Raw genomic sequence first — 12,249 nt, 5'->3', positions numbered from 1 at the left:
GGACCTTGCAGAGGAGCACAGGAAACACAACAGAGCAAAAATCAGTCTAGTCTCTTCAATAAACAGAGACCCCACGCAAAAAAGCAAGTCTGGGCCTGACCTAAACATAAAAGGCAAACCTCAGAGCTTCCAGAGAAAAATGCAGCGGAGGAGTCAGTGTGATCTTGGGTTTAGTGATGCAAATCTTAGCACTGAGAGCACAACCCACAAAAGCAAAAGGACACAAAAATTAAAACCACTCCAGACGTGGTTTTGAGAGAAAAAAAGACCAGCTGCAGACTGGGAGAAACGACCTGCAAACGAGGACTTGTGTCCTTAAACAGTAAGAAACAACTCAGTTTTCAAAATAGCAAAAGATGAGAGCTATACCTTACCAGGGACACACAGACGGCCAATAAGCCTGCGACAAGCTGCTGCGCATCTGGTGTCATCAGGGAAGTGGCAGTAAGATGCAACTCGCGCTTACTGAAGTGGCCAAACCCTGGAGCACTGACGATGCCCAGTGCTGGTGAGGATGCAGAACAGCAGGCACGTGCAGTCAGGCTGTGGGACACTGGCTGCCACAGCCATTCTGAGGAGCCTGGTGGTCTCCTGCACAACTGAGCATATTCCACACAGCAACTGCATGCCCAGGTGTTGACCCAAACACCTGCACATGGACGATTACAGCAGCTTTGCCAGCCAATAATCGTGCAAAAGTGGAAGTGACCAAGATGACCGGCTTCAATGGATAAACAAACTGTGGTTACATCCATGGAAAAATGTGTACAAACTTTAAAATATCATTTAGAAGGTTGGGGGACCCTGGGAAGGAATGCAGAACGTGCTTAAACAATCTACCTGTACTTCAGAGGGATGAAGCCACCTCACCAAAGGGGACAGGGGACACGGTGCTGGCTCAAGCAACTGACTTGGCAATAAGCAGAGTTGTAGAGGACCAAAGGCATAGAGGCACTGTGCTCCAGGTCAGCAGCACCCAGCACCAGCACCCAGGACTGGAGCACCTTGCAGAACCAGAGAGAAGGAGGGAGGGACGGAGCAATGGAACAATCACGACCATGAGTATGTCCACCGGGTGCAGGACAGACGGGAGAATGCCAGGGGCCAAAGCTGAACAAGTGGACAACAAAGTAGAGCAGCTACTGGATCATAACACAAACATCACAAAGTACCTGTGGGCCAACAGCAATATAAACCAGGAAACGGGTCCCTAAATGAATGGGAAGAGACGGGTCTCCCACTCAGATATGTAGAAGCTCCCCGCCAGGAGGGCTCTGGAAGGGGGGGGGGCGCCCTGGCTGTGGAGACTCGACACCCCCAGCCAGGCATGGGGTGAGAAGAGCACCTCACTCCTGCAGCCCTTCTCCCAGAAACCCATCACCCCATCCCAACCATGAGAAATCCCAGCTGAGGGACATCCAGCAAAAAACACCTGCCTGGCACCCCTCAAAGCTGTCAAGGTCACCACAAACAAGGGAAGCCTGAGGAACTACCCAACCAAGAAGAGTCTGAGGATAAGTGAGGTCTGTCCCGTGGGACCTCACACTGGGTCCTGCAGCAGGAAAAGGACAGCTGCTGTTTTCTGGGGACAAGACTGCACATGAGCGAAGGCTGAACTCCCACCAGCCCCTACTGTTCCTCAAACATCACCCATTTCTGGAACAAATTCGCATTTTCAAAGCAGATTGTTGTTGCAGAATGGACTGTGTCACCACGCTGGCCACGATGGCAAAGGGACATGGGTGTTGATGAGAACTGGCTTGGGGACTTCTGGGGGGCTGCCCTCCCTAACCTGGGTAAGTCTCTGCAGCAGGTGCCAGGGGGACAGCACACAGCCTGCCTGGCTCAGCCCTGCTCCGTCCAGGGCTGACATTCCCTCTGAGCACCCCGGGTCACAGTGCTAGGACCTTTGGGGGACCCCCAGGTGGCTGAACAAGTGGGACTCCGGCAGGACATATGGACTGGGGTGCGAGGGGGAAGGAGAGAGGAGGGCCCAGGGGACCCCAGGCAGCACACGACAGGTCCCAGGGCCCTCCCCACGCCATGACTTCCAGGACTTCAGGGATGTGCTGGCCTCAAACTAGGAGACTGAGGCCTAGGGAGGGGACCGCGGGGGGTCACATCAAGTTTGGCTGGCATACAGCTGGGCTGTGGGCTCCCCAACCCCAGGCCCACACCCGTGGAATGGGGACAAGCATGGCCCCACTGTGCAGGGTTACAGGGAGCTGGCATCTCTGTGCATCAGTCAGGGCACACCCTGGGTGCTCATGAGCACTGGCGGGAAGGCGGGGTGCACAAGGCCAGTCTGACGAACGTGCCGGACAGGCCACAACCGCCCAGCAACCCAGGAGCCAGGCCAGCGCTGGCTGAGGGTACAGTCCTGCCAACTTTGTAAAGAAGAAAAAGGAACAGAAAGACAAGTGTGGGGCCCCAGGGAGACGGGAGGCAGTTGGGGGCCCCAGGACGGGCATCCAGAGGACCCTGCTTGGCTCCTGACACCAGCAGGGCGCCAGCACCAGAACATGTCAGGGCCACACAGGGAAGTCCCACCACTGACTGCACCTGAGGGAATTGTGATGACGCTAAGGGGCTATTAATGTTGCCAGGTGTAAAGATTTACCTGAGGGCTATCAAACATTTAACTTACATTTTATTAAAAAAGAGTTCCTCCTTCCAGAGAAGCAAGGCCCAGGAAGAGGCTGCTGGAGCCAGAGTTGCAGGCAAGAGACCCCGAGGGCCAGCCGCATGCATCCCTCTGCCCGGGATGTCCTCTGCAGCAGGGGCACGAGGCAGACAACTGCCTTCACCACGACCGAGTCCATGGACACAGCGCCAGGAGTGGAAGTGTACAGCGTCCTCCGAACTGGCGGAAACCAGGGCTCTGCATGACAGCGAAGCCTGTTTGCCCACAGCCCAAGCGTGACACTGCGGGGCCTCCGCAGCCGTGATGGGCCCAGCTTCTCTCCTCCCACAACTGCCACCCCACGTCCCAGCACACACTGCCTATCCTGCGCCCGCTTGGCCCGCAGTGATTTATGGTCTACAAAGGAAACCGGGCCCCAGACCTCCCCGCCGCCGCCTGCCTGAGCAACACGGCGCTGGTCCCCCTCAGGGCAGAGCCTGCAAGCCCCTGGTGGCCCCTGCCCACCAGGCACTCCACAGCACTAAGGAGAAGGCAGTCTCTCTGCACCCCAATGCGTGCAGCGGCACATCACCTGGTGCACCAACATGAAGAAGCTATTCCCGAACAGGACAGAAGGTCCTCCTGCCTCACAGGAAGGGCCAGGGTGCCCAGCAAGTCCATGTGCACCTGCCCGTGCTCTCCAGGGGTGCCAGCTCCCTGCCCGGACCACAGGAATCTGCCCCACCTGGCAGGCAGAGCCGTGGGTGAGGGGCACCCGGCTCTCCGGTCCACCCCTCCTGAAGCCAGGCAGACGCTGGGCCCACGTCACTTCAGCACCTCCCACTGCTGGGGCCATAGCCCTGAGACTCCTGCCCACCCCTCCTCTTGGGAAGTGGCTCTGTCACACAAGCCACCAGATGGGACAGGAGGGGCCACGAGGGCCACGCAGGACCGTGGCACTTAGGGCAGCGGGAGGGCCCTTCAGTTTGCTCTTCGATTCCTGCTCGACACAGCTCCATAAGCAGCAAGGTGGGTACATCTAGCAGCGCAGCCACAAGGGCCGAGTGGTCCCTGTCCTCGGACACCCAGTGCCTCCCGTGGGCAGGGCAGCCAGCACCCCCAGGGACCCCACATACCCCCAGGCAGCCAGCACTGGAGGGCATGGGTCCCCCAGAAGACTCCAGCCCAAGGCCTCTGCTCCACCTTAGAACATCCCCACAGGCTTCAGCCAAGTCAGGGCTCCTCCAATCCCCATGCAAACACCCGACGAGGCCTCTAACCACCTCGTCCTCAGCAGGAACAGGGACCAGTCACACAGGCTCACAGCCCTGAGCAAAACTCGACTCTCTGTGCCTTGGTTTCCCCAGCTGTAGGATGGACATGACGAGGTGGTGGCCCCAAGGGCTGGTGTGGGGGCTGTAGCTGCCCGTAGGGCACAGGGAGGCATTCCCAGCACCCTCCTCTGTCGGATGAATCCAACCCACATCCATAGCTTCCCAGCAAAGAGCCCAATGCGACCCTGTGCCGAGGACCCCATCCTAGGCGTCACCTCACTGTCACCATCTGCTGAGAGCAGACAGAGAAGGAAGGAGTTGAGTGCCGGAGACAGCAGCTGCCCCCACCAGCTCCACCCTGGCCCTTCAGCTCAGCAGGACCAGAGGGACTCGGGGAGCCAGGCTCAGGCGAGTCCAGAGGGAAGCGCCCAGGCCTCCAGGGCAGGCGGCTGCCTTCCAGGGCTGGGAGGGGGAGGGCTGTGGAGGTTGAGGGCAGGCTAAGCCAGGCCCTGGGCCCCAGGCAGCAGCAGGCTCTGCCGCCCAGGACACGGGACCGTGGGGACAGCAGGCCCAAGGGAAGTGGAGGGAAGGAGCTGACAATGCTGCATGGCAAGCACTAAGTAAGCACTTACTGTATGCTGGGCACTATGCCCAGCCTGTGACACACCACAGCTCACCAATTCCACCTGTTGCATCCTGGGCCCCAAGTACATGGCACACACGAGATCCCAGGGTGGCCCCCAAGGCAGCGAGGGTGTCCACACCCACCCTCCTGCCCTGAGACTACATTCACCTGGAGCCCTGGCCTGAGGCCCACTCTCCAGCCCCCACACCCCTGGGGTACCTGCCTGAGCCCAGCACAACGGCCCCCTTGTCCACAGCAGGGCAGATAGAGTGAGGTGAGGACACGGCCACTCAGGACAGGAAGCACGTGGCTGACCACACGGCTGACCACAGGCCACTGATTCTCTCTCCCTAGAGTAGGGAGGGGACAGTGGGACTCAGGGTGGCCTGGGCCTTATCAGGACACATTCAATAACGAGCAAAATGCTTAGGCCCAAAGGGCCAGCAGGTACCGGCCCACTACACATACACACATACACACCATGGTGTCAGGACACACACTTGCCAGGTTACAGAGGCTGCATGGCCACCACATGACCCCCTCCCTGTCCTGAGCCCCAGCACAAAGTCACTCACCTGTGAGCAACCAGCCTGCTCCCCTCCCCCCAGACGGGACCACCTGCAAAAGCACAAACACCTCTGTTTGAAATACAATTTGTCAGTGACTGAAACAACTTTAGTTCCAGAAATTGTTTTAAAAGAACAAAAAAAAAAGCTCACCTCTCTACAAGAGAAAAAAAAAAGACTCAACAAAATTTGTCTCCTTAAATCTTGATTTTTAAAATAAGAGTTAATCCAGGCCAGACCCGACTACAATGAAACTGGCTGAGGAGAGGCTGCACTGGCACAGCTGAGAGGGACCCGGCTGAGTTTCCTGCATCATGCCTCACTCTGATGCGCCTTCCTCGGCTTCTTCCAGGATTTAGGCTGCGCGGTGTGCCCCTCACCTACACCAGAGGGATGAGGGAGGGAACAGGGGCAGGCCAGTAGAGCCATGTGTCCGAGACCCAGGGCCCCACTTGTGCAGGAGCTAGGAGGGGACATCCAGGGAAGCAGGCAGGTGCTGGACGAGTGCATGTGGAGACTGGCACACCATCCTCCCGACACCCCCCCTTCTCCGGGACCCACCCTCCAGACACACCCCACGAAACAGAGCCAACATTCCTGCGCTGGTCAAACACTTGTGTCTGTCACAGCAAGGAGCTGACGATGGAAGGGCCCCCACGTGGGGACTGGTTCTCTGCTGCAGTCGGTCCCCGTCCATTCTTTGAGTGGACATGAATGTGAGCTTGTGAACACAGACAGGGACTGTGCTTGGGGCTGGGCGGGGGTGGGGAGGTGCTCAGCAGGCTGGGGGAGGGGAGGGCCCAAGGTGCTCCTGCTCCACCTTCTCACAGCCCCCTGCCCCCCTCCACTGCAGGTGCGTCCCCTCACCCCACTACCATGGGGCCTTTGTGGGAGGGCCGGTGCCACCCCTCTGGCAGACAAACTGTCAGCCAAACCTGGCTCGGAGGAGGCACCAAGACCTGCTGACAGGTGACAGGCCATGGGTCCCCTGCCCCACTGTCAGTCAGCTTCCTGATACTAATAACCCAACACCTGCTCTGCCTTGCACAGATCCAAGCACCTGTGCAGACACGCTCTCCTCCTCGCTCTCAGAAGGGGACCCTACCAGTGTCCTCAGTGAACCAGGGAGGCTCTGGATAGGACAGGCGCCTGCCTGAGGCCTCTGGGAGCAGACATGGCAGGATGTGGGCATCAGCGAGGCAGCAAGAGTGCTGGACCCCAAGACCGAGGACCAAGGGCCACATGGAAAAGGGAAGTGTCAGGTGGGGAAGGGGCCCCGCCTATTCAACCATACAATCCTCAGACCAACCCTGGATGCTGTGGGGGGGGGGGGGGGGGGCGGTGCAATGCTGTAGCAGGAGAAGCCAAGGCTTCAGCTCACAATCAACACCAGCAAGCAGCTGGGACTAGATCCAAACCTGGATGCTCCGCCCACAAAGCAACTTCTCCCCGCTCCAGAGGGCTGCAAAGCGGGGAGACCCCGGAGAGCCCCGCCGTTCAAGTCACCAGAACGACTTCATGAAGCTCTCCCCAGGGGCTCACGGACAGCTTGGGGTCCCACCTCAGCCCGGGGCCAAAATGACAGCGGAGACACAGGCTCCTCCGCGGATAAATACCCACAGAGCTGTCGCCGACCCTGGGACGGCAGCCAAGGCAGCCGAGGCAGGAAGTAGGCGGGAGAGGTAACCGGGGGGCCGTGGCGGAGCTGCGCCCAGGGGGGACCGGGGGACCCCGGCCGTCGTGGACGACCACACCGGAGGCCAGCCTGCCGCGGCCCTGCCCCCAGGCCACCGGGTCCAGGCCTGGCCTTCCCCGGCCGCGGCCCTGCCTGCAGCCCACGCCCCCACCCCCCCACCCCCCGTGCCGAGGCCTGTAGCCGCAGCAGACACGGTCCCGCCCGCAGCCACTGCCCGCCGAGGCCCGTCCACCATGCCCCGGGGGGCTGCAGGGCTGGCCGGGGTCGGCCCGGCCCGGGGTTGGGGCTCCGCTCGGCGGGCAGGGGAGGGGGGTCCCGGCCCGGCCGCCTCACCTCCTTGAGCTGCTCCATCTCGCCGCGGATGGCCTCGTAGTCCACCTCGAGCTCCTCGAACTGCAGCTTGAGCTGGTGCTTCTCCTCCAGCACCGCCAGCCCGTATTCGGCCGCCTGGATCTTTTCGCGCGTGGTCTCGGCCAGCTCGTGCGACAGCCGCTTCACTTCGGCACGCAGCCACTCGGGCTGCGCCTCCATCACCAGCCGAGCGTACTCCTCCTCCTCCGACGGCGCCGACATGGTGGCCAGCGGTCGGCTAGCGCTGCTGCCGGCGAAGCTCAGGCCGGGTTCTCGACCCCTGCCACCGCCGCTGCTGCCGCTGCCGCCGCCACCGCCGCCGCCGCCGCCCAGCCCGACGGCGCCCGGGCCGCCGCCGCGCAGCCGTAGTGCGCGCCGCGCCGCGTGGGGCACTGTGGGGGCTGTAGTCCCTCCCGCCCCGACTACAAGGCGCGTCGTGCCCCGCGCCGCCGGGCTCGGCCGTGATTGGTCTGCGGCTTGCGCTCGGGCGGGCCCCTTCTAACGCTTTTGCCTCAGTCACCGCCCCGCGCCCACTACAAGACCCGTCGTGCTCCACGCCACGCCGGCCGTGATTGACCAACGCTGTGGCTTCCGCCGCCGTCCCCCGAGGTATTGTGGGGGCTGTAGTCCCGCCGCAGGCCGCAGTGGGCGACTGTCCTGCCAGTAGAGAGTGGTGCGCCGCTGCCGTGGGAGGCTGGCGGGCACAGAGTATCTTCTTTCGCTTCTTCCAGCAGTGTCGTAGTTTTCAGTCTGTAGTTTTCAGTCTGTAGCGTCCTTGGTTTACTTGGTTTACTCCGTAAACCACTGCGTCCTTGGTTTACTCCGTCAGTCGTGTTTATGCTGTTGTCCGTGGCGCTGTTTTGTTCGTTTCCGACGAGCTCGTGCAGGGCTGTGTGTGCAAATACGCGGGGTTCCTGCGTGTGTTGGTTTGTCGTCCTCTCACGGTGCTGGACTCCTTCGTGAGCGCTGACGGCGTGTCCGGGCTTTCTCCCTGTAAGATCTTACTTTCGCTGTCGGGTGTGGACACCTCGGCCGACTGCTGTGGCCGGAACTTGTACTCGGTGGACAGACGTGGGGACTGCGGGCGTCCTTGTCGTCTGACCTCAGGAAGGAGCGCTCAGTTGTACACCGAGACGGCGGGCTTCCCTGGGCTCCTCCCGCGTGGCCTCTGCCGTGTGGAGGAAGCTCCCTTCTCCTAGCCTGTTTATCCTAAAGGTGCTGGACTTGACTACATGGTCTTCCGCGTCCATTGAGATGATCATGTGAATTTCCCCCTTTATTCTGTAATGTGGTGTCTTACATTGCTTGGTTTTCTTTCTTTTTTTTCTTAAGATTCTATTCATGTGAGAGAAAGAGCAGGAGCAAGGGGACGGGCAGAGGGAGAGGGAGAAAGCGGACTCCCCGCTAAGCAGGGACCTCCCCCCAACGTGGGGCTCCTTTCCAGGACCCCGGGATCATGACCCGAGCTGAAGGCAGACGCTTCACCCGCGGAGCCACCCAGGTGCGCCCCCTACGTTGGTTGATGTTCTTATGTTGAACCATCCTTGCATTATGGGAATAAATCCCATTTGGTCGGACTGTATAATTCTTTCAATAAGCAGCAGAATTTGGTTGGTTAGTGTTTTGTTGAGGATTTTTACATTAGCATTCAAAAGAAATAAATGAAAAAAAAAAAAGACTCGTAAAGAAGGTATTCTTAAAGCCTTATGAAAATTATCCAACTCTCCTGGTTAAGAAGATGGAGCTAAGTGGAACTGGATGTCATACAATGTTAAGTGGAGGCAGAAACAGAAGAGAGGGTCCCTGTGCACTCATCTCTGGAGCCAGCCTTGCTGGGTCCTTGCACGCTGCCCACACAACCGGAGGAGCCGTGGAATCACCACGGTTTGAATGAGGGTGGGAGTATGGGGAGTCATTTTTCCTCTAACATTCTTTAAAAGGAATTATTGTTAATTTTAGGTGTGATTAATACATAAGAAAATGCCCTTTGGGATATGAATGCACCCAAAGTGCTTACAGGTGGAGCACAGGATGCTTTGAGTTTATTCCAGAAAAAGGGGCAATGAGGTTGATGAAAGAAGCACTTGTTGGTGGCAGTTGGAGTGGAGTGAGTGCACACACTATTGTTGTGCTCTAGACTTTTGTATCTATTTTGAAATTCTAATTAAAATGTCCATATGTTTCCATGTTGGAATGACATTATCTTCATTAAAAAAAAAAAAAAAGAATAATTTCACTGTGTCTGCTCTGATGTGTCAGGCTGCCATATGAGTATCCCTTGACTTCTAGGAAGCTGCCCATGCCAGGGATAGATGCATGACCAGCAGACATGATCTGACCTCATGCTTTGACCTACTTATTTTAAGTTAATCTATTGGTATCCCTTTTATCAGTTGCTCTCATGTGCCTGCCTACATAAGCATTTTGAAAATGTTGTTATGATTTTAGGTAATATGCATATTTTTAGAAATAGGGGCACATGGCTGGCTCAGTTGATAGAACATGTGACTTGATCTCAGGTTTGTGAGTTCGAGTCCTATGTTAGGTGTAGAGATTGCTTAAAATTTTTTTAATCTAAAAAAATGTTTAAAAATAAAAGAACATGGGCAGCCCCGGTGGCTCAGCGGTTTGGCACTGCCTTCAGTCCAGGGTGTGATCCTGGAGACCCAGGATAGAGTCCCACATCAGGTTCCCTGAATGGAGCCTGCTTCTCCCTCTGCCTGCATCTCTGACTCTCTCTCTGTGTCTCTCATGAATAAATAAATTCTAAAAAAATAAATAAATGAAAGAACATAAACTATACACCTATCAGAATGGCTAATATGGAAAAAAAAAAAACAGTGGCAGCAACAAATGCTGGCAAAGATGCAGAGAAATGATCACTCATACATTGCCTTCCAGAGAGCTATTTGTCCTTTTCCTATACAACTGAATGTGCTCTTGCCACAGGACCCAATAATTTCATTCCTGGACACTTAAATGAGAATTTGTATTCATATAAAATTGTGCACACAAATGTTCACAGCAGCCTTATTTGTAAAAATCCCAAACCGGAAACCATCCAAAATATCTTCCATCAGGTTAATGGTTAAAAAACAAAACAAAACACTGTGGTACATCTGTACCATGAAATACTACTGAGTAATAAAAGGAATGAGCTATGCAACACACAGCAACCTGGGTAAATATTCAGAGAATTACTCTAAGTGAAAAAAACCACTCCCAAAGGTTTCACAATGTGTGATTCCATTCATATAATGGTCTTGAAGTGACAAAATTAAGGAAATGGAGAACATGTTGCCAGAAGTTGGGGTTGGGGACGATGTGTGAGGATATAAAAGGCAACATGGGGGATGTGGTCATGGACATGTTCTGTTTCTTGCTCTGATGTGTAACACAAATACCCGTGATAAAATTGCACAGAACACACACTCAGTGAGTACACATAAAAGTACACATAGTGAGATCTGAATTAAATGGGTGGCTTGTATCCATCCCAGCCTCCTGGTGGTGATATTGTACTAGCGTTACAAGAAACATAACTGAGAAATATAAACAGAAAATACACTATGGCTTTTTTTTTTTTTCACTATGGCTTTTATCTGATGAGCAAGGTCTTAACTCAAAGTTCTCATTTTTGTCAGAGATAAAAGAAACTAATGATATGAAAATTACGCATATTTGTACATGAAAAAAATACATGGAGAAAAGTAAGCCCCCCTCAAAGAGATAATATACAAGCATATATTTCTTCTCATTTAAAAAAAGTGATAATGTGTGATGCTCACCGGTTCCTCTCAGCAAACACTTTCGTGGCTGCATACTTCTTTGTGGTTTACATGAGCCATCTGTCCACTCCACCGAAGAACACGTAGGTTGTTTCTGGTCTTTTACAAATACACCAGTGTAGCAGTAGTGTGCTCATCCACCACCTATAGGGCTGACACGACTCTCTTGTATTGGAAGGAGGACAGTACAGTTGGTAAAGTTGCTGAGTTAATATTGTCACGACTGCAGTGATATAGCTGCTGAGAGGGAGCTGCTTTGGGCACCTTTCCCAGTTGGCCTTCTGCCTGGGACCCCTCTGTCCCTTGAGCTTTCCTGCTGGGACCTCGCCTCTCTCTCAGATGGCCAGTGGTAGCCATCTGACAAACCCTTAGCTATATATTAACTGAGAAATAAAAAATAAGACACAAATTACCAAAACCAGAAAGGGAAAAATGGACTTCAAAGCTGACCTTACAGGGCACCTGGGGGGCTGAGTCGTTTAAGCGTCTGCCTTCAGCTCAGGTCATGATCCCAGGGTCCTGGGATTGAGTCTCATGTCGGGCTCTCTGCTCAGTGGGGAGTCTGCTTCTCCCTCTCCCTCTACCACTCCCCCTGCTTGTGCTCTCTTGCCCTCCCTCTCTCTGTCAAATAAAAAAAGAAAAAGAAAAAAGAAAAAAAAAAAAAAAAGAAACTTGACCTTACAGAAATCAACATGGCTGTAAGAGAACATCCTGAACTACTTATAGGAATAAATTAGACATGGGGCAGCCCAGGTTGGCTCAGCGGTTTAGTGCTGCCTTCAGCCCGGCCCAGGGCCTTATCCTGGAGACCTGGGATTGAGTCCCACATCAGACTCCTTGCATGGAGCCTGCTTCTTCCTCTGCCTGTGTCTCTGCTTCTCTCTCTCTCTCTCTCATGAATAAATAAATAAAATCTTTTTAAAAATGGAATAAATTAGACAACTTATTAAAGCAGATTAATTCTTAGAAAAACACAAATTACCAAAATTGACTCAAGAAGTAGAATATCTTAATAAACCTGTAACAAGAAAACTAGTTTAATTAATTCAAATTAATTTAGTTTAGTTTAAAACTTTTTGCAAAAAAAAATCATGACCCCAATGACATCACTGGCCAATTTTGTCATTTAAAGAAGGAATATTAAAACATCAAAAATTATTCTAGAAAAGTGAGAAGGGAGCCTTCCCACCTCTTCAATGAGGCCATTGTCACCCTGATACCAAAGCCATACAAAGACATCACAAGAAAAAACTTTTTAGAATGATATCCAGTCTGATCATATTCACAAAATTCCTAAAGATTTATTTATTTTTTATTTTAAAGAGA

The 12,249-nt window shown here is 54.4% G+C and overlaps 1 protein-coding gene across 2 annotated transcripts in view; it reads right to left on the bottom strand.

Moving 5' to 3' along the window:
- The window catches only part of BICD2 (BICD cargo adaptor 2), a 39,183-nt gene extending 31,699 nt beyond the window's left edge, over window positions 1-7,484 (bottom strand). For both annotated transcript variants that reach the window (XM_041743268.1, XM_041743270.1), the window contains exon 1: window positions 7,118-7,484. In XM_041743268.1, the coding sequence (XP_041599202.1) occupies window positions 7,118-7,357 (240 nt within the window). In that variant the 5' untranslated portion in view covers window positions 7,358-7,484. The remainder of the gene's footprint in view (window positions 1-7,117) is intronic.
- Window positions 7,485-12,249: the final 4,765 nt, after the last annotated feature.

This window comes from Vulpes lagopus, chromosome 2 (assembly GCF_018345385.1).
Source record: "Vulpes lagopus strain Blue_001 chromosome 2, ASM1834538v1, whole genome shotgun sequence".
Taxonomy (NCBI): Eukaryota; Metazoa; Chordata; class Mammalia; order Carnivora; family Canidae; genus Vulpes; species Vulpes lagopus.
This window is presented reverse-complemented; position numbering and strand designations above follow the sequence as displayed.